The sequence below is a fragment of the Rhinolophus hipposideros genome (assembly GCF_964194185.1).
Source record: "Rhinolophus hipposideros genome assembly, chromosome: 14".
Taxonomy (NCBI): Eukaryota; Metazoa; Chordata; class Mammalia; order Chiroptera; family Rhinolophidae; genus Rhinolophus; species Rhinolophus hipposideros.
The window spans coordinates 18,542,829-18,564,455 of record NC_138060.1 but is presented as its reverse complement, the minus strand read 5'-3'; the positions used below and the strand labels follow the sequence as shown (position 1 = coordinate 18,564,455).

Below are 21,627 nucleotides of genomic sequence, written 5' to 3'. Positions count from 1 at the left end.
TTGTTTTATGGCCTAACATTAAGTATATCCTAGAGCATGTTTCATGTGCAGTTGATAAGACTATGTATTATGCTGGTTTTGGTTGGAATGTTCTAAAAATATCTATTAAGTTCATTTTTTGTTTTGTTTAAGGTCACTGTTTCCTTGTTGATTTTCTGTCTGGATCATTTATCCATTGATGTAAGTGGGGTGTTAAAGTACCCTACAATTATTGTTTGTATTATCAGTGTCTCCCTTTTTGTCAGTTAATATTTGTTTTATGTATTTAAGTGCTTCTATGTTGAGTGTGTTTATAAGTGTTATATCCTCTCGTTGGATTGATCTTTTTATCTTTATGTTATGTCCTTCTATTATGGTCTTTGTTTTAAAGTCTGTTTTACCTGATAAAAGTGTTTATACCCCAGCTTTCCTTTTGTTTCAATGTGTATGAAATATCTTTTTTCTTACCTTCACTTTCAGTCTGTGTGTGTCTTTCAATCAGAATGAGTGTCTTGTAGACAGCAGGCATATGAGTCTCGCTTTCTTGCATCCAGCCACCCTATGTATTTTGGTTGGAGTATTTAGTCCATTTACATTTAAAGAAATTATAGATAGGTATGTACTTTTGCCATTTTGTAAATTGTTTTCTGGTTGTTTGTATAGGTCTTCTCTGTTCCTTTCTTCTGTTATTCTATGCTGTTATATATTGATGAGTTTCTTTAGTGATATGTCTGGATTTCTTTCTGTTTTTGTATATATATTATAGGTTTTTGGTTTGTGGCTACCATGAGATTCATATATAAGAGCCTATGTTTATAGCAGTCTATTTTAAGTTGATTATTGCTTAAGTTTGAATGCATTTCAAAACCATTAATTTTTTTTACTCACATTTATATATTTGACATCATATTTTACATTTTCTGTGTGTGTATCCTTTAATTTATGATTGTAGTTACACATTATCTTACTTCTTTTGTCTTTTAACCTTAATACTAGCTTTTTAATTGGGTGAGCCACTATTTTTACAAAATGTTTGCATTTATCAATGAGATTTCTTTTCCCTACACTTTATTAATTTTAGTTTTGCCTTTTCTTTTTTTATTTAAAGAAGTCCTTTTAACATTTCTTGTAGCGCTGGTTTAGTAATGATGAACTTCTTAGCTATTATTTTTTTTGGAAACTCTTTATTCCTTAAATTCTGAATAATAACCCTGCTAGTTAGACTAGTCTTGTTTGTAGGTTTTATCCTTTTATCACTTTGAATATATTGTGGCATTCCCTTTTGGCATGCAAAGTTTCTGCTGAAACATCATCTGATAGCTTTATTGGGGTTCTCTTGTGTGCAACTAGCTACTTTTATTTTTTTATTTTTTTATTTTTTTATTTTTTTATTAATTTTATTGGGGTGACAATTGTTAGTAAATTTACATAGATTTCAGGTGTACAATTCTGTATTATATCGTCTATAAATCCCATTGTGTGTTCACCACCCAGAGTCAGTTCTCCTTCCATCACCATATATTTGATTCCCTTTACCCTCATCACCCACCCCCCACCCCCTTACCCTCTGGTAACCACTAAATTATTGTCTGTGTCTATGAGTTTTTGTTTCTCATTTGTTTGTCTTGTTCTTTTTGGTTTATATACCACATATCAGTGAAATCATAGGGTTCTCTGCTTTTTCTGTCTGACTTATTTCACTTAGCATTATTCTCTCGAGATCCATCCATGTTGTCACAAACACAATGGAATACTATTCGGCGTTAAGGAAAGATGATATAGGAGCATTTGTGGCAACTAGCTACTTTTCTCTTGCTGCTTTTAAGATTCTTTATCTTAGCTTTGGTGATTTTAATTACATTGTATTCTTAGTGTGGCCTCTTTGGCTTCATCTTGTTTGCGACTCACTGTGCTTCCCGGACTTAGATGTATGTTTCCTTCACCTGGTTAGAGAATTTTTCAACCATTATTTCTTCAAATAGGTTTTCTGTCCCTTTCTCTCTCTCTTCTCATTCTGGCCCCTATAATGTGAGTGTTGGTATGCTGAGTGTTCCAGAGGTCCATTAGACTACTTTTTTTTTTTTTCATTTTTTTCTGTTCTGATGGGGTGATTGTTACTAGCTTGTCTACCAGATTGCTGATTCAGTCTTATGCATCATCTAATCTGTTGTTGGTTTCCTCTAATGCATTTTTTTTTCATTTCAGTTATTGTATTCTTCAATTCTTTTCGGTTCTTTTTTGTATTTTCTGCCTCTTTATTAAAGTTCTCACTAAGTTCATTCATTCTTCTCCTGAGTTCATTGAACATTTTTATAACCATTGCTTTGAACTCTTTATCTGATAGATCGGTTAGCTCCATTTTGTTTAGTTAGTTTTCTGGGGTTTTGTCCTGACCTTTCATTTGGAACATATTCCTTTATCTCATTTTGGCTGTCTCTCTATGTTTGTTTGTATGTGTTAGGTAGATCCACTGCATTTGGCGGTCTTGGAAAAAACGGCCTTTTGTAGAAGACATCTTATGAGTTTCAGTGCCACAACCCCCCTGCTCATCAGAGCCAAGTGCTTCAAGGATGTCCCCGGTGTGATTGCATATGTCCTCCTGTTGTAGTAGAGCTGCAATCACTTGTGGGCATGCCCACTGCAATCATGGTGGACAGGGTTGACCCTCAGGTGGACTGGATGCAAGGACCAGCCATGATTACTTTGGACAATCTGGTGTTTGAGGGCTTGCTCCCTGGAGTAGGAGCTGCTTTAGAGGAGCTCTGGTACCACTGAGGCTGTCTGTCAGGTGTGTTGGTTGTTGGAGGTGTGGCTCTGGTGCAGGTCAAGGCTGGCTGCCAGGTGTGTCAGGGCTTGAGCCTCTTAGGAGGGGCTCTGGTATGAGCCACTGCTGGCTGCTGCTTGTGCCAGGCTTGGCCTGCTTTGGAAAGGTTACAGTGTGAGCCAAGGAAGACTGCCCCTTGTGTTGGGCTTGGGACCACTTGGTAAGAGCTACAATGTTAGCCAAAGCTTATGCTGGGCTTGGGGTTGCTTGGGGAAGGCTGTGATGTAAGCCAAGGCCAGCTGCTGCTTTTGCATGGCTTGGACCCACTTGGGAAAACCTTCGATGGGAATTGAGGCTGGTCACTGTGTGTGGTGGGTCTGGAGCTGCTTGGAAGAGATTCTGACCAGGACAGTGGATAGGGCGGGGCCGGCTGGATCTCAAGAAGAATGGCAGTGCAGGGTGAATGATGTTAGCCAGGTTAGTGGAGAGGGATAGATTCAGTGTCCACCTGCACCAAGCCAGCCACATGGGAAAAGAGCACAACAAAAGAAAGAAAGAAACAGTGGCAGCCACCAGAGCTTCTCTCCAAAGAGAGAGTTCCCACCAATCCCTACCCCTCCTCTGAGGGTTTTTTATGCCTCCTTTTGTGGGGAGGGTGGGAACCAATTCATCTGTTTTGGAGGGTTTCAAGATCTTTGCTCACTGTCTCCCCTTGTAAGGCCTTCCTTGGAAGGCCATTCTGCTCATTGCTGATTCTTCTGGTTCTCTGAGTCTATCCAATGCCATATGTGCTCTCTGCTTTCAGACATCAAGGCCCATGTCTCTCCCAGGTGGCTGCAGATCCAGGTGGTGAGAGGCGGAAGGAAAGTATCAGTACCTTCCTCTGTTACACCTCTGTTGGTACTTTTCTTCCTACTTCCCTTTCCTCCCTCCACCTTCTCACTACAGTGTTTCCTTATATAGCCCGGAGTTGGCTCCAGGCTCATAGTCTCAGAGGAATTACATGACATGCATAAATTATGAACCATTTTTGCAAATTAAGTTTTAATTAAAACCAGAAGCTTAGAACATCCAACTGGAAGTAGTCACAAAGTTGACAAGTGACACTGGTCGGGTGGGAGTTCAGGACAAGGTCTGAGGGGATTTGCATCCCGCTCAGATATTTCCAAAATGAATCCTGCAGAAAAGAACTTCCTTCCCTATCAGACTTTCCTTAATCTAAACTGATCCCTGGATTGCCACGTGGCCCAATGTGGTTCCCAAGCAGGAAATACGAATGCATCATGGTGGTGGTTTTCTCTGGCCTTCGCCAAATTTCCTCGGCTTCTACCAACCTGTGTTCTCATAGGGAACTGGCAGGGACCACAGGCTCCCCAACACTGCCAGAAGGCCAGACAATTTATCAGCAAGATTACCACCCAAAATAAGGCTGAAGAATGACAATTTTAATTGGAAACTTATTTTTACAATACAATGCAGAGTTCAAGCCTGATGAGAAATGACTTCTCATTGTGAGAATTTTCAGAACATTATAATGAGCAAAATGTCTGGGGTTTTCCCCCAGCCGATAGTCCTTAGCTATATGTAATGTGAGAATTGTTCTGGTCTGCCCATTAATAATCCACATGTCCAGCGTCCCAAAAAATGTCTGCCATCAAGTGAAGAATTTATGCAGGCTTGCCTTTCATCTAGGCATGGCTCTACTGCTACAACAAAAACATCAGATTTTTTTCATCCGAAGTGAAGTTTAAAAAATCTGACCTTTGGCCATTCAGGAATTTTGAATTTGAATATTCTCTTTGTCTTTAACTTATTTGGACCGCAGAAAAGACCCATCCATATAATCTATTTTTAAAAATCACTGGGAAGTTTTTTGAGTTGATAATACATAGTGTTGGCTTAGGGGTGGTGAAATGAACATTAGAAAGAGAGAATCCCGGTCAGAGGGTAAATTAGGACAACTTTTCTTGAGAACATTTGGATTGAAATATATAATGCTCTTTAACTAATTCAGCTTCTTGAGAAGTTGAGAATGTGTATAAACAATTTCACTACAACGATGTTTATTATTACAGGGATGTTTACACTATAAGGATGTTTATTACACTGTCATTTGTGTTAATGACAAGGTGAATATAACTCAGATAATAATGAGGAATTCAATAAGTAATTTATTACACCTTCAAATAATTGAATATTGTGCCATTATTTAACATCCTGTTGACTGAGATCAACAACGGATATTAGCATCATAGGTGGCTTTAAATGTCTCCTTTTGCCTATGTCTGATATCTAATTTTCTACAAGGAAAATGTATTGCTTGTGAGATTTCTTTTTGAGAAACACTTTAAAAAGTATATGTTGCAAAGAAGAGTGTTTCTGTCCATATTTTTCTTGCTTTTAAACATACTGTTGGAAAAAATAAAGTTCCATCTGTACTCCAAACTAGATGTTGGGAAATCAGTAATAAATTGCATATGGTCAGGTAAGATAACACCCAAGCTGATAATAGCAAGACAATATGGAATGCATAGACACCGTTCTCTCCATGTGCCTTTCTAAAAAGGTTTGAAGGATTTATAGGATATGAAGCAAAAATTTGAATGGGGATTTGAATAATTTTGAAGTAGAAAAGTCAATTATATATGTATTTTTTAATTGACCTTGTTTTTGTTCTTTCTTTCCACTCCACAAGGTTTTCTATCTCTAGACAACTTCCATTCTTTCCTCCTTCATCAACACTACCATAACAAAGAATTGATTGAAGCCATGAGAGTTGGGCCAGTCGCCTCAATTAGGGGTTATAGAATAAGCAGCAGAGTTCCAACATTTAAGAAGAAAGAGAAGGAGTATGGAGTAAAGAAAGTAAACTGACCCTCATGCGAAGGCCAGCGGAGAAGGAGATTCTAAGGACAAAGAGAATGGCACAAAGAGATACCCTTTTGTCTCATGACTTACCTAATATTATCATAAAGACCAAAATGGCTTCCAGACTTTTGAGAAATATGATGCCCTGTGTGGTTGTAAGGAAATTTCACACATTGCATTGGAAATCTTTAGAGGAAATTACTCCTGAGTAATTTTGAAGCTGAGCAAACAGTATGGAAATATTTTGATGAATCCCTTGATTTGTACGAGTAAAATTGAATTGTGAGCAGCCATGGCATGTACTAGAGATGGCCAGCTGCAGGTATCTATGGAAATAACGGGAAAAACTCAGTGTTTTCAGGATGTCTCCATGGCTCATACTAAGCTGGAAGCCACTAGAAGCTAAGTCCCATGTATGCACATGGAAATCAAATATCATTGGTGCTGAGTTTTTTCCATCTGACTGCCCTGCCTTCCATGATGTTGGCTTCACTCTCAGGCCCCATTTGATAATCTGTCCCCAGCAGTGCAGGCTCTAGTTGGAAGAGGAGAGAAAGGGTGAGAGGGATGTAATTTTTGATTACTCTATAGAAGTCCTTATTAGATTAGGTTAGATCACATGCCTACTCTGAGCTAATTACCATGGCCAGGAAAGGGTGATGAGTTGATTGGCTTAGGTCTGGGCACTGTCCACATTGTGGGGCTTGGAGCAGAGGCTTCCTTACCCAGAGCATGGAGACTGCTATGAAAGAAAGGCATCACGATGAGAACAAAGCGACACACGTCCACTATCAGAGTTACACACTATCTAAAGCTCCTTATTCAGTCCTTACCACTTCTTTACGTAAGCCACTGTGAAGGAGTGATGGCCCACTGTGGGGGCTTGTGAGCCCAGGCCCATGGGCTTCTCTGTGGACCATGAGGTAGTTGGTTATTAGTTAAACTCTCACACATCATGAGCTTGGGACCAACTCTGAAAACTAGAGGTTTCAAGGTCAGGAGATATAAACAGCAATCATTACTTGCCAGAGGCTTTAGTAGGTTCTCACCATGTGTTTATCTCATTAGATCCTCACCTTAATCTGATGAAATGGTGTTATTGCTACCCCTGTAGAGACGAGAAATTCAAACATGATAAATTGCTGCCCAAGTGTTCACAACTGGTAAGTGGTAGGGGTAGGATTGGATACCTGATCTACTGAACTGAAGGAAGGAGGAAGGGAGGAAGGAAGGCCCTCCCTTCTTCCTTCATTTCTGCTCCCTTTCCTTCTTCCCTTTTTCTTCCTCCCTCCTTCCTTTTTCCTTTCTTCCTTTTTTCTTCTATTTTTAACTTTTCTTTTTCTCTCCCTCCTTCTTCCTCCTTCCTTCCTTTTTCCTTCCTTCTTCCCTTCCCTTCCTTTCTTTTTCCCCTACCCCTTCAACAAATATGTACTAAATTCTTATAGTACATGTGTAGTCCCTAGCGATAAACAATGAATAAGATAGATGTGGCCCCTGGATGTATCTTAAGTTCTTAGCTGGAGAGGTAATAAAAAAATAAACAAGAAGATTGCAGAATGTAATAAATCCTGAAACAGGAATAAACAAGATGATATCATAGAAAGACACTTGAGTTAAGATAAGGGCTCCTGTCGGAGGAAGTGCCATCAGAGCTGAAATCGGACAGATGGATTGGGATCAGTGAGGGGTGGGGGCTGTGGGAGGATGTCAGGGAATTGACATGGGCAGGAGGGCAGAGCATCAGCCAATCACAGAAAGCCCCACAAAGGCTTTGAGGTTAGCAAGCAAGGTTTGGACAACAGGGCTGGCAAAGTACCAGGCTTACACTGTTAGATCATTCTGGATGCAGTGTAGAGAAAGGGTTGGGGCTGGAATATAAGTGAGGAGACAGATGAGTAACAATGGTGGCTCGCCCGAGGGGGTGGCAGAAGTGGATGGATGTGGGACAGAATCTTAGCTCACCAGAGATCTTCCCCTCCTGGGCATAGGTTTTGGAGTTTAAGCCAATTAACAGAACTTCCTCGGATATATATACGAGTGGGCTCTTTATCCCCCTTTGCTTAATGAGGAAGAATGGAAGATTATAAATGCAAACATGAACAAGAAAAAAATAAACACAAGGAACCTTTGCAGCGAACAGGGATCTATCGCTCATTCATAAGGCCTGAGGCAAAGGGCCAGTTTTACAAATGGAATAAACATATGTAGGCCAGGCGTTTTTGGTTTTACATAGTTGGCAGGAAAACACTTTGTTTCCCATTTGGTCTTTATATATTTTATAGTGAAATGTGTTGTTTTGATCAATACATCTTTAATTGGAGGTTTATTTTTGAAAAAGTCCAAAAGTTCTACACCATCTCTGGAACTTTGTTGAGCAAGAGCAATGGATGTCCACTCAGTTGTCTCCGTGACTCTCCGTGGAACTGTGACATTGAAACGAAGCAAATGAGGGAAGTTAAAACAAAAACACTCCTTTCCCTTGCTGGACGTACTGTCTCATTTTGAGACACCTTTATTTAGCCTCGGGGACTCAGAACTCGCCTGCATGTCTTTCTGTTCATCTGCGGTGCCTTACAGCCCCTCTCCCAGCTCACCTCAGCAAGTAGTCTCGAACTGGTGGAACCCCACCCCTCCACCCCATGATTCAGTCCCCAGATGTGAACTCTCTTCTACCTGCACTCACTCCACTCCCTTAGGTGACCTTGTCTCCATACAGACAGTGACCATACCGCCTACCCTACACCTCTGCCTGCAAGGCCAGTGGACGTCCTAAAATCGTCAGTTTTAGACAAAACTGAACTCCTGATATTTTCCCTCAGATATGCTTCTCCCATAGTCTTCCTCTTCTCAGAAAATGGCTGTTCCATTTTTGCATTTACCTGGGCCAAAAACCTTGGACACACCGTTGATGTCTCTCTTCTCATATTATCATCCAGTCTGTCATCTCTGCTCTCCAATAGATCTAGGTGACACCTCCTGCCACCTTCACCACCAGCACCTTGATCCATTTCTACACCATCTCTCCTCTAAATTATTTAATAGCCTTCACTAGCCTCCCTTCTCAAATCCTGTCTTTGCTGTTCTCTGGCTGTGTGACCCTGTAGTTTTATCATCTGCAAAACTGGGGTAGTACTAGAACTTGCCTAGTAAGGTGTTTGTGAGGTTTCAATAAACTAATATAGGTGAAAGCCTTGGAATGGGGGATAGCACGCACTGGCTGTTGTAATTGCCTGTCATTGCTACTGACCTCAACGTCCTAGTGTGTGCTTTCCATGCTCAAAAAAACTTCATCGTCCAGAATAACTACGAGAGCACCAGCCATCATATCAACATCCCTGGCAGCAGGATGAAGGGAGTCCTTTTAAGGACACTATCTTGAAAAGCCACATCCATGGATAGGCCACAACTGAATCTCTTAGCCATACCAAGTTCCAGTAAGGTCCATTAGCTGAGACTGGCTTAGCTAAACCCTAAACTCTAAAAGTTGGGTTTCTGTTACCAATAGAAAAGGGCAAACTAACAGCTACTGCAACTGGCAGTAGCTATGCTACGAAATGGAGGTATGTGGTGTTATGAGGGCATGTGAGGAGGGCATGTGACACGGGAGTCAGACAAGCCTTCTCTGAGACAGTGACAACTGATCAAAGAAGCAGAGGTGTTAGCTCAGCAGGGGAGGAGATGTAGAATGAGGGTTCCAGGAGGAAGAAAGAACAGATGTCAATGTCTGTGACAGGAGAGGGCATGGTAAACATTTAGGCTACACCATACATCGCATCACATGCTGAGAAGCATGGTAGGCTGCATTCTCTGTCTTCTATCCAGACTCTCCCATAAAGGATAGTACCAGGGTTTCTCATTGCCGCTTTCTCATATGGGAGAAGCCCAGATGGAAAGGTCCGACAGGCCCCAAGTCCTGCAGGAGAATAGGCGGGCATCATCACCCTTCATCTTCATGAGAAGCAGCCCCTTGAACCTGACGTTTACAGCAAAGGTGGGGCTGCAGAGAGACTTGACTTTGACCCTCAGCTCAAGCATTTCTTGGCTAGATGAACTTGTACTTAGCTATTTTTTTTTAATTAAAGTTTATCGGGGTGACAATTGTTAATAAAGTTACATAGATTTCAGGTGTCAATTCTGTAATACATCATCTATAGAAATCCCACTGTGTGTTCACCACCCAGAGTCAGTTCTCTTTCCATCATCATATATTTGATCCCCTTTACCCTCAACTACCACCCTCCTGTTCTTAGCTATTCTAAATACAGTTGACCCTTGAACAGTGTAGGGGGCTGGGGCACCAACCTCCCCTGTCCCCCACACGGTCAAAACTCCCCATATAACTTTTTCGCCTACTATTGACCAAAAGCTTTACCAATAGCAGAAACTATCAAGTAACGCATATTTTGTATGTTATATGTATTATATCTTGTATTCTTACAATAAAGAATGCTAGAGAAAAGAAAATGTTAGTAAAAATCATAGGAAGAAAAAATACATTTACAGTAGTTATTAAAAACATATCCACATATAAGTGGACCCATGCAGTTCAAACCTATGTTGTTCAAGGGTCAAGTGCATTATCTATTTCCTCATCTATAAACTGAGAAGGATACTGTATCTATCCCAGGGTTCCTCTGTGAGAACCAGCATTGCTCAAGATGGTGAACCATTTAGCCAAACCTGGTCCATTGAGAATGTTCACTAAAGGGGAGCTGTTCCTATTATTACTGCCACCTTCATCTTTATTCCTTTCCTCTCCTCCACTCTATCTTGAATGACAAATTCTCCATCTTTCTATGTTCGAATATGAAGTATCACATGAATGCATCCTGCAACTAGCTTTTCTCTAGGAATGGGCATGCACACTGCATACCATAACTTCTTTCTTCCTTTGCCCCTCCTTTTAAAAAGTGACAAGAAGATGTGTACTGTTGGGTATAGAATCATCCAATCTGGGGATATTTGTCCTACAAAGATCCTGAAGCTGGCTGTGGAGACCTTGATGTAGTGAGTGAGAAAACAGACCCAGAGCCTGGTTGACAATGCATGACAAAGTGGCTTTGAAGAAGAAAAGGCCTTTGCAGAAGAGAAGTTGCCTCACCTCTGGCCATGTGATGATGGGAAGTCCCCAGGCTGGTTTTATGCACATCCATGGGTCAGGGAGACAGTCTGCACATATACAGAAACCTGTGCCAGGCACATGAGAATCCAAGGGTTTCGTATCTATCCTTCTGGCAGAGATATTTATTTTTCTCTTGAAAGCCATCAGCTTTGGTTATCAACTTGGTATGTGTGTGGGTGCAAGGAACTGGATTCAAGGCAGGTACCCCATTATCTTTCCCTGGCATTCACCCTACGTATACCCTACTAATAAGATACCTGCTTTAACAAGGTGAGCACCAATCACAGGCACAGCTTGGAGAACTTCATAGAGACTTACATCCAGAGCAGATACCCTCATGCCCTAATGGAGATTGCGACCTAGTAGAGGAGCGACACTCAACTAATAAATCATAGAAAAATCATATATGTGCTCAGAACTGCAAAGAAAAAATACAGTAAGACCTTTAGAGATCATCATGGCCAGGAATATGTTTTGCTATTCCTTATTTTTTTGGCCCACAACAGACATTGCTAATTGGCTATTACATTCTTTCCAACACAACTCAGACATAACTGCAGAACCCTTCTCAACATGGCCCTCCAGACAGCCATTACTAATCAGTCAGACTTGGCTCTCAAGGCAAAACCTATTGGCCGCCCAAGATCTGGCCCATTCTCCAGTCCTCCCTCCGCCATCCCTTTTTACAGACAAGCACCCTGGCCAAAGGCTGGAAGGCATAGGCCTCAAGACTGCAGCCAGAGACCAGGGTAGACCAATGTCCGGCTGGTCTGGCTCCCCGCTCAGGGCTGTGCGCACTGTGTGTGAATGTCGGGTGGGTGGTGTGTCCTCCAGAGAGCCAACCCCCAAGCAGTAGCACCTAAATTTGTTATATTCTATTCTGAGGCTGCTTCTCAGAGGTCCGACCTGTTTAGAGCATTGCAAGCTGTAATTTATGGTATTTTAAAGGTCCGATAGGAAAGTTGGTCTTTGTTCTCGTGAGTTATTTCTTGAGGAAAATATATGTTTTGCGGAGAGTTTGAGGGCAGTCTTAAACTGAAGACATCACCACAAAGCCTAGTCTCTCATTTTCCTTCCCAGGATTTCTCCTCATGTGCTTAAATGGGTGACTTAAAAAGTAGTGTTTTCTGCTCAGCTAAGATAAAACTGAGAGACAGAGAGAGAGAGAGAGAGAGAGAGAGAGAGAGAGAGAGAGAGAGAGAGAGAGAGAAAGGGGGAGAGAGAGAAAGGGAGAGAAAGGACAGCTCTTCTTTCTAAGAAACCTGTCAAGTCCGGCAGTGTGTGCAGGACTTAACTTTGGTATTTATTTTATGGTTCATCAAACATTTATAATTCTCACCCCCCCGTGCATTTCATATGACATAAGCTGTGAATCAACACAAATGCTTTCCTAAGGAAACATACATTTATCATTATCCCTTAATGTTCACATCCCCAAGGTTTCTTTTCCATTGTGTGAAAAGACGTTTAATATTTAAGAGACTTTTCTTTAAGTGATTCCTCATTTTAGGCTCAATTTCTCACCTCTTGATGCATTTTTTCTGAACTCTTGAGAAGCCCTGGAGGAACTTGTGAACTTCCTTTTTGAATAGTGGCAGCCATAACCAGGAGGAAAGAATCAGAAAAACATGCTTGTATTACTGTCTTCTTAAATGGGTAGACCTTTCAGGATAAAATTGCTTGAAAAGCGAGTGTTGGAGAGGTTGGTGTCTGCCCTTCATGAAAATTCTTTAGACCATTCTGGAGAAGTCTCTGAGATCCAAGACATTTTGTTGGTGTGGATTAATCCCTTATGCCCTTTGCTGGCCTCCATCCACACGGGCAGAGGCTTAGAATAGGTTCAAGAAAGGCTTGGTCTTAGGGTATATATAGAGAGAGCATACCACCCAGGGTGAAAAAAAGAATGGCAAAGGCAGAAGATTCGAATGGGGACCTTGAATGTCTGGTTCAGTTGTCCTGCATCTTTTAGTATTTCTGATGTTATAAACTGGAGAGAAACAGGAAGTCTGCAGTCACAATTTCCAAGTGTTTGTGGCTTTTCAGAGTGTGGGGGTTGAACTGAATTTGTATATTCTGAAGTCAGGCAACCCAGCTTTCCAATGTATCTATGGGACATTGTACAATTACTTCACCTCAAATTTCCATTTTAGTTTTCATCTGTAAAATGGGGGTAATAAGGGTACCTAGTACTGGGTTGCTATGATTTTGTTTCATAATATAAATAAAGGGCGTAGCACAGTGCCTGATGACAAGTTCACACTCAATAAATGTTCATCTGTATGACAAGAAGTATGTCTTGAAAATGATGTAATTCCTAGATTTGATATTTAATATGTGGATAATAGTAATTCCACTCCAGATTAGAAAGATGTTTATGAAAACACTGCATGCTATCTATAATAGCAGTTAATACTGTGGCATTAAACCACCGCCTAATTGTCTCCATGTAGAAAAATAGACAAATGTGTCTCATAAATGTTCATCTTTTCCACATATCTATGACTTCCGTTCCTTGCCTGTGCCATTGGGAAAGCAATTATGTCTTATTTTATGGAGTGACTGACTGCCTTTTTGTTGTTCTTAGAATATTAGCTTACTTCAAATGCACAAATTCTTGAGCATGCTTCTTTAACCACCAATAAAGGAAACAGTTCATGTGCTACAAAGCACGAAAAATTGACTTGAAGAGCATAAGCTACTTCTAATGGTCTTACCTTTATGTACAGCAGGGTTTCTCAACTTTGGTGTAATCGACATTTGGGCCAGAGAGGTCTTTGTGGTGGGGGCTGTCCTGTGTATTGTAAGCAATTAAGCGGCATCTCTGGTCTCTAACCGCTAGAGGCCAATAGCACTTCTTCCTTCCTATCCCCCCAGTTTTGACAACTCCAAATGTCTCCAGTCATCCTCCAGTGGGAACTGTTGGCATACAGGAAGAAGGCATCAGCTCTGGGAAGTGTGTGCTTTGGGCCGCTGGACAGAAGAACCTCAGGTCCAGCTTTTAGGAGGTTATCAAACTGCCTGGGCATGGTGATTCCCAAAACACGTGCTCACAGATTAGCTGTTCGTACTACAGATTCAAATAGCAGGTGAAATCATCAACACTGGAGCTTTATTTTGGGAAATGACCTGGCTTTGGTTTTATTTTCCTCTTTTTCTCTCATTATTGGTATTTCCATTTTCCAATGGCAGCTGAATGAAGTTTTACAGTTAATCTTACCTTCTTATGTAATGACGGCGTTTTTCTTTCTTTTTTCTTTTGTTTTGTTTTCCCCTTACTTTTCAGCTCCCTCAGGCACAAAAGGTAAACTCTTCTCCATCACATTCCAGTCATCCCCAGTCGTGCATGTCTTCATGGTCTTGTGCACTAAGCACTGCTCATGACCAGTGAAATGGTTTTCCTCTTACAACTTCAGAAGTTGGACAGGAACAGAAAGGCCAACAGAGGCAGTTGTCTACTGTCTCCTGCCAAGCTAATCCCACCAAAGAATCCTATAGTGGCCAGTGGTTTGGGGGTGAATCTATGCCCAACCATTTTGCTGAGAATTCCCAAACAATAGGTCAAGAGTAAGGTTGGCACATTCCTTCAGACGTAGCATTCCAGGTCTTCCCCTGGGATACTTTCCTAGGAAGACAGATAATGTGAATAATTAGTAAGGTCCATCAACCAAGTGTAGCCAAATCTCTGAAAAGTGCCCTTGGGTTTCATTATTTGCAAAATCAGCAGCTCCTTCTTTTGCCTCATCGCTCATACCACCCAGAGTGCATCAGAGCAGAGTTCTTACCAATGGCCAGACCCTTTCACTGGTCCTCATGTCTGTCTGAGATGATCTGGTTCACCATCTAGAATGTTCTCTGTCCAGAAAGATTCCATGTGGTTGCAGTGCTGGCTTTGCTATTTCGTCTCCATGGCATGTCATTGTATCCTAAGGACAGTTATGGCAGAAAACTTGTCACGTGATGCCTGCTGCATTGTTCTTGTATATTTCACAAACACAAGCAAGATTTCCAGAAGACAATGATTTCTGGGGGTCAGATGTGGGTTGGTTTTGTTTCAGGAGTTGACGTAGAGAGCCACTCTGAAATTTAAGCAGTACCTCCCAAACGCTCCAGTTTGGAGCAGAGATCATTTGGTTTCTCCTCGTTGAGAGACATAGCACAGTTGCCCTACAAAAGACAGTCTGTTCAGACCATATGGACAACCAGAGGCCTAGAAATCATTACACAATTACTCAAATATATTTGAGATATTTAAACAAAGAGAGATGTGCTAGCGTGTGACTTGGCTTGTGGAAATGTGTGATTACACTTCAGTACCATCACAAAAGGACGGAACACTTCGTTTAAAGTTAAAGTATTTGAATAGAGCAACAGCTTCCAGGGTAAACATATGATCAGAATTCCAGATTATCTGGAAGACTCAGCATCTTTGATAGGTCATGCTTACTTAATTGCCCACATTTGAAATTTCTTTGTAAAGAGACTTAACAAATTCAGTGCCTAAAAACGAACCAACCGTCAACTTACTGGCATTTATTCATCAAATTTCCACTGACCCATATTCAAAGGCATTTTGTTATAGAAGATTCCTCATGAATTTAGGGGCCATCAGCATGGAATTTTAAAACAAAGTTCAGAACAAACCAGCACAGAATATGGTAAGAACAAACATTGCTGGAATGTGTGATTCTTCACTAGCACTTAACCCACTGCACGCTTTCCTTCTGTCATTAGATATTGACTCACATCACGTGCCCTGCCTAGTGAAGCATGGTATTGTGATCATAGAAAATTCAGAATTGAGGAGCATTCTCCAGTGGCTTTTCCCCTTCTCCAAAAGACAGTGGACTGGCCCTTTTTCTGCCCCCCTATATAATAAGACATTGCTTTGCCTTCTAGTCCTCACACCATGGCTACAAGTTGTCTTCTTTCTATTCAAATAGAAAAAGGTACTTACCGTACCTTAAAAATTATCAAGAGCCCTGCAGGAAATGGTTTCAGAACTCCTTTGGGGTACTTTCTGGACAATTGAGCTCTCTGGAGAAGCAGTTTTAATATAAACCTCAGGTGTGTGGGCTGGAAGGTGAGAGCAGGTGAGCAGAAGCACACTGCCGAGGGAAGGCAGCCTCCCTCGGAGCTGCCACTGTCATCTGGTGATGTATGATCATCCCTGCCCCTCACACTCTTTCCCTTCCTCTCCCCAGTGTTACCTTAGTGGCACTTGCAGAGTCCTTTACTAGAAGGATGAGGTCTTTACAAGCAGCAAGTCTCCTCAGATGTGCTGTCTTGCCGCTTGGTAGGCAGAGGAATGTGGTGGGCTCTCATCCCGCCTCCAGCCATTTGTGACCAGGAGCAAGTTAACTTAACCTCTCTAAGCCTTAGTATTCTTGTTTCTTTAACGAGAATAAAAGGTTAATCTTCCAGTTTTCTTAGGAGAGTTATTTCTCTTACTTGTGCCTAGCACAGAGCCTGACATGCTGGACACTCGCACAATTTAGAGTCCCTATGGCCATTTGCTTGTCATGGCTCCTGTTGCTCTCGAGCAGATCGAGGGAACAATCATACGTGATGTGGTGGTCTGGGACTTCTGCAGTGGTTTGTGGTTCTGACTCAAGCCCAGTGAATAATCAGGAGATGAAAAAGAGAGCCCAGGAGGTGTGGGGCGCTCCTCCTATTTCACTGGAAACTGTGCATTACCTGACTGGTCCTTTTACGCAGAGTCAGAAGAAATGCAGATTGGGCTTGACATCCTAACAAAGCAAAGTCTTCCAGGGACAATTGTTTGAGAGATTTCTTCCCAAAGTCTTTGACATTGCCCGTAGATTTCACCCATCCATGGACATGATTATAATGAGCCCCTTCCAAGCCCAAGAGTTTGTTGTTCGGAGGGTAAAAGGTATGCGTCTCCAGCTGTTACGTCTTTAGTCTGCTTTTCACATGAGGTCATGAGTGCATACATTGGACCATATGGTGTCTGCATCCGTGCTGTGTTTTTGTTGGAATCTCTCTTTGTATCATCTGCAACTGTTTTCTCTATAAATATTTTAAATAGTTATGTCTCTGTAAACATGCTTATTTTAATCTCTCCACTGATCTACAGCGAAAAATGTCCCTCTCCTGTGTAGCACTCATTAATGATGGCTGTCTATACGCTAAACTTTTCATGATTCTAATATTTCGACGGTCTTAACAAAACTTATCTCCTAATCCTTTGTGACTATTTTCTAGAACAATGGTTTGAAAAACAAGTTTTTTGTTTTGCTTTTTCCGATGATTCTTAAGCACCGCTAAGACAATTTCTAGACTATAAATTTCAACCCTTGGTATCAGATTGTAATACTAACTGGTGATACACCTAATCAACATTAAATATTTTTACCAAAGACATAGGCAGTGTCCTGAAGTCTTGGTTAAAAACCATGTAGCGACTGACCAGATACCTTCAAGCCATCACAGATCTGTTCTTTTTGGTGGGAATTGAACCACTTTCTCCATTGGACTGATTCTCCTTGAATTCAACAATGAAGACAGGTCCATATGTGAGAAAGATTTCCCTTTGTTTCCTTACATGGTACATCTTGATTTCTACAAAAATATCTGGGAGATCCCATTTTATTATGATAACATAGCAGAATTACCCAAAGCCGTTTGCAAATGCATATTTGCTAGTCATACCCGGCAAAAAAAAAAAAAAAAAAAGTGGTCCATTTTTCAAGGTGCCTATTCACTTACATAGGTCCATAGGAACTAATCACCAGTTGTTTACTGTGTGATTAACTTACTGTAGAATGGGGCCTTGAGTACTTAAAAGGCAGGGATACTCTGGAGAATTCCAAATTTAGCTGTGTATGTGGGTTAACTTTTCCACACACTGGTACCCCCTTGCCTTCGTTTTATGCCGCCTTCACACAACTTTGGAGTTTGTCAGACAGTTTCTTAGAGTTTTCAAAAGTGCTTTATGTCTTGCTTGCATTGTATTAGTTAATATCAGCCTGAGAATTCTGAGCAGGCATAAACATTTTTCTCAAAACCATAGTTAAAGAAAACCACATCTCTAATCCTGTTTGGAACAGCAATTGATGCATTCAGGGCTGCACAGTGTGGCAAAAAGATCCCTGTTTAATAGCTTGACTGCCTGTTTTTGTTTCCTGTTAGGAATAGCTTAACTTGCCTTCTTGAACAAACACAGCAGGGTTCAAGATCTGTTGTTCTACGCCTGCTGTGATATTCTGTGCTGCTTAACTTGTATGAGGACTCAGGAGTGCATAAATTAGCTTTTTAAATGGAAGTAGATTTTTGTTGTTGTTGTTTTTTTTTTTCAAGATGGAACTGTTTTACTAATTTCCACCCTAAGTGTAAAATGGGATCCTGAACCATTTGCATTTTCTTTGTTTCCTTGTTTGTATTATATCTATTAATGGAAGAATAACTGGAAGCATTTATTTATCTAAAGTTTTTCTTCCCTTTTATTTTCTCTCTCTCTCTCTCTCTCTCTCTCTCTCTCTCTCTCTCTCTCTCTCTCTCTCTCCAAACTTGTGTAAGTAGAATTTGGCCTGTTTTAATCCCAGTGTAATCAGATTTCAGCAATTGTGGAGCATTATTTATCATTCTTTGTCTCATTTAACTTATACACTTTGAAATGTTGAATTAACTGTCATTGAAAATAGAAAATTGAAAGCTTGCAAAGCTGCTATTTTCATAGAACTGTAGGTCTAGTGATTTTAGTGTTTCATTACAGTTACATAACCAGCTAAATCAATGTAAATGAAGTGCAAAACCGGGGTGATAACTATTTCCATTTGGTTCTGGTTTATGACTCATTTGTTTTTAACCTTTACTTGCTTTGTGTGCAAACTATTATGTCTTGTTTTGATAACCCTGTTTTCCTCCTTATCATTTCCTGTTTTGTAGGAACCTATATAGGCATCTTTCATATGCATTCTCAAGCTGGGGCTGTTAAGATTGACTCTACTCAGAGTCTGAAAGGATAGCGGCATGGTGGGCTACAGCTTAATTTTGTAGATCTATTTTGTGAAAAAGGCAAGGGAAATAGAAACTAAAGCGAGTCTAGTCACTTGAGTTCTTCCAGTGGCCAGTGTGTTGGACTCTGTGGAAATCGGAGTTACAGCATATTGCTCAACCATAATGATGATCACAGAACCCAATATTGTGTTCTCCGCTGTAATTCTGTATGAGTGTGTCCGTGGCGGTCCAGACAAGCTGCTCGGCTGCTGAGGAAGGAGGTGAACTTTTGCATGTGTCATACCCATGTGAGCCTTGGCCAACCCCTCTCCCGTGGCCCCGTCCAACTCTGTGTTTGAGAACGTAAATACATGAGTGCAAGACGCTCAGATTCAAAGTGTATGGCTTTCTGATGGTGGGCTGGCCAGCAGAGCAGTACACAGGGGCTCCAGCTGAAGCCCTATGGGGGCTGATGGGTCACCAGGGAAGCTGTTTGCATTTCTTATTTAAAAAAAAATTCTTTGAATTTTAAACAGTCTCGTAATGTTTGGCTACCTGTATATATGAAAAATATTCATGTTTTACCACATTTCACATATATCTGACCTTTTGTAACATTTAGGTTCTATTTAATAATAAGGGAAATAGCAAGGAAATAACAAGGCTTTAATTTCATTATGAGAAAATAAGTCTGTTTGTTTATTTAGCTTGTACACTACTAAGAATAAAAATTGACAAAGCTTTCAAGAAAGCATTGCTAGTACATATCAGAAACTTTCAGATTTCTATGCTTTGACCTCATTATCCACTTTTGGAGAATCTAGCCTAAATTAGCCAGTGACTTGCAATTTTATTTATAATGAGGGAAAGAAGAGCCAAAATATTTAGCAGTAGGAAAGTGGTTGCCCAAGTTACTGCAGTTCCAAAAGACAAAATGTTAGGAAGCAATTACAAAATTATGGGCCAAAAGGAGATTTAATAATATAAGAAAATAGAGTAGTTTTAAAATCAGAATATAACATTTTATGTACAATATGCTTCATGTGTATGTGTGTGTGTGTAAGTAAATACACAAACAGATACATAAAACAATATTGGAAAGAAATGCGTAGACCTGTTTAATAGTAGCTACTCCTTAATGGTAGAAGAACAAGTATTTATTTTGTTTTCTTCTTAGTACAGTCCTGTACTTTTCTTATCCTGTACAATTAGCATATATTATTATTATAATTATGTTTATCTTAATAATGAACTAAATGTATTACTCACGAATACATTGAATGGATAGACTAACAAGGGTTAGCCTAACAGTTGTTTGCTGAAACAGTAGTTTCCCCATAAACAAACAAACAAGTGGGAAACCCAACCTCAGTTGTGAAAACACACATCCAATTACATTGTTTCTTGGTACAGATAGCTCTCGTCATAAGGATGATGGTATATAAAGGATGGGGTGTCTCACATGGTACCGATTATAAAAGTACCTTTGTTTATCAAAACTTTCTTTCCTACCAGAAAAAGTGGTCATTTTTGGTCTCTATTTAGTCAAAGGCCCAGTGCATGCTAGATACTTAGAGCAACATTGATCCGAGTCTGGGAAACCCATGGAAATGGTAGGTGCATGCTTACACTTTGGGGGTCACCAATGCAACCACACCTCAGTTGGAGGTGTTGCCTGTCTTACTCATACCTCATTGGAGGGCTGGCTGGAAGGAAGGGCAGCCTTGCCTTAAAAATGAGAAAAGTGGAGCTGGTGAAAATAGCATTTGCCCAAGTTGCTATTTGGAGGGTGCTGTGACTGCCCAGTAAAGCCCTTGGTGCTGTGCGCATATGACAGAATGGAGTCGTTCCACTTTCTGGGCAGAGTCAGGACAGTCCAGTAGTCTGAAGGCCAACTTCAGGGTTGAATAGAGGTGGAGGTGAGGTCCAGCCCTGCCAGCTCTCCCTGGTAACCTTGGGCCCAGGATGCTATCATCCTTAGCGTTGGTTTTCTCATTGTCGTAATGGGATAAAAACATCCTCCTTTCAGGACTCTCCTGAGAAGTTCGTGAGCCGTGCTTGCCAGGGTCCCTCCATACCACGTGCTCACCTAGAGGGCATGGCAGGGGTATTAATACTACTGATAATGCTAATAGCATTATCCCTTGTTTAATAGAGACACATTTGATAAAAATACAGCAGAAATGGCTTTGAAACACTGATATAATCTGGTATTCTTAAAAAAAAGGACTAGATACTAGTAAAGGCAGAAACCAAGAATCGATTTAAAAATCCCTACACTCTCAAAGATTTCTAGTCCCAGACTTAATTTTTAGTGTCTTAGGAATTCAGTCTTCTTTCAAAGATTTTCATTTGTTTGAATGTTTTCTATTACTTATTTAAATCAAACACACTATAAAATAGGACTTTCTGGAGGCGTTTAAAACAATGCAAACTCTATTCTTAACATTGCTAAAATGAAACTGCCTTTTCTTTTGAAAGTCAAAGAAATATCTGAATAAAAAGCAATGGAATTTTAAAAATCATTTTTATGACAATTGTTCTTACATTCCCAAAGAAATATGTGTGTGTGTGTGTGTGTGTGTGTGTGTGTGAGTGTGTCTGTGTGTGTGTGTGTATCTGTTTTCCTTTTATAAGGAAAAGAAAGCAGAGGATCGAGACAAGTTATTTCAAACACTCCAAATGACTGGGCTACTATGACGTTACTGTCAGCGTAGCCCACGTTAAGCTGAGGGGCTTGAAGAAAACAGCACAGGACTCCCAGTGTTTCCATTCCTTTGCTTCTAGATGCGATCTGTAAGTCGTTCTTATTGACCCAGCGATGATCTTGAACTCAAAGAGTTGGATTGCCATTTTTTGGGTCTCCTCTGTATTTATCGATGGGTTTAAAATGCCTGTATCTATCATATAACGCACTGGATATGTTTCCAGAAAA

The 21,627-nt window shown here is 40.7% G+C and overlaps 1 protein-coding gene across 2 annotated transcripts in view; it reads left to right on the top strand.

Moving 5' to 3' along the window:
• Window positions 1-21,627, top strand: part of CACNA2D3 (calcium voltage-gated channel auxiliary subunit alpha2delta 3) — an 853,665-nt gene that overhangs the window by 603,099 nt on the left and 228,939 nt on the right. Inside the window, exon 14 of one of the 2 annotated variants that reach the window (XM_081073057.1) lies at window positions 14,017-14,034. The exons of the other annotated variant lie outside the window; for it this stretch is intronic. Coding sequence (XP_080929183.1) covers window positions 14,017-14,034 — 18 coding nt within the window. The remainder of the gene's footprint in view (window positions 1-14,016; window positions 14,035-21,627) is intronic. 2 annotated transcript variants of the gene reach the window in all.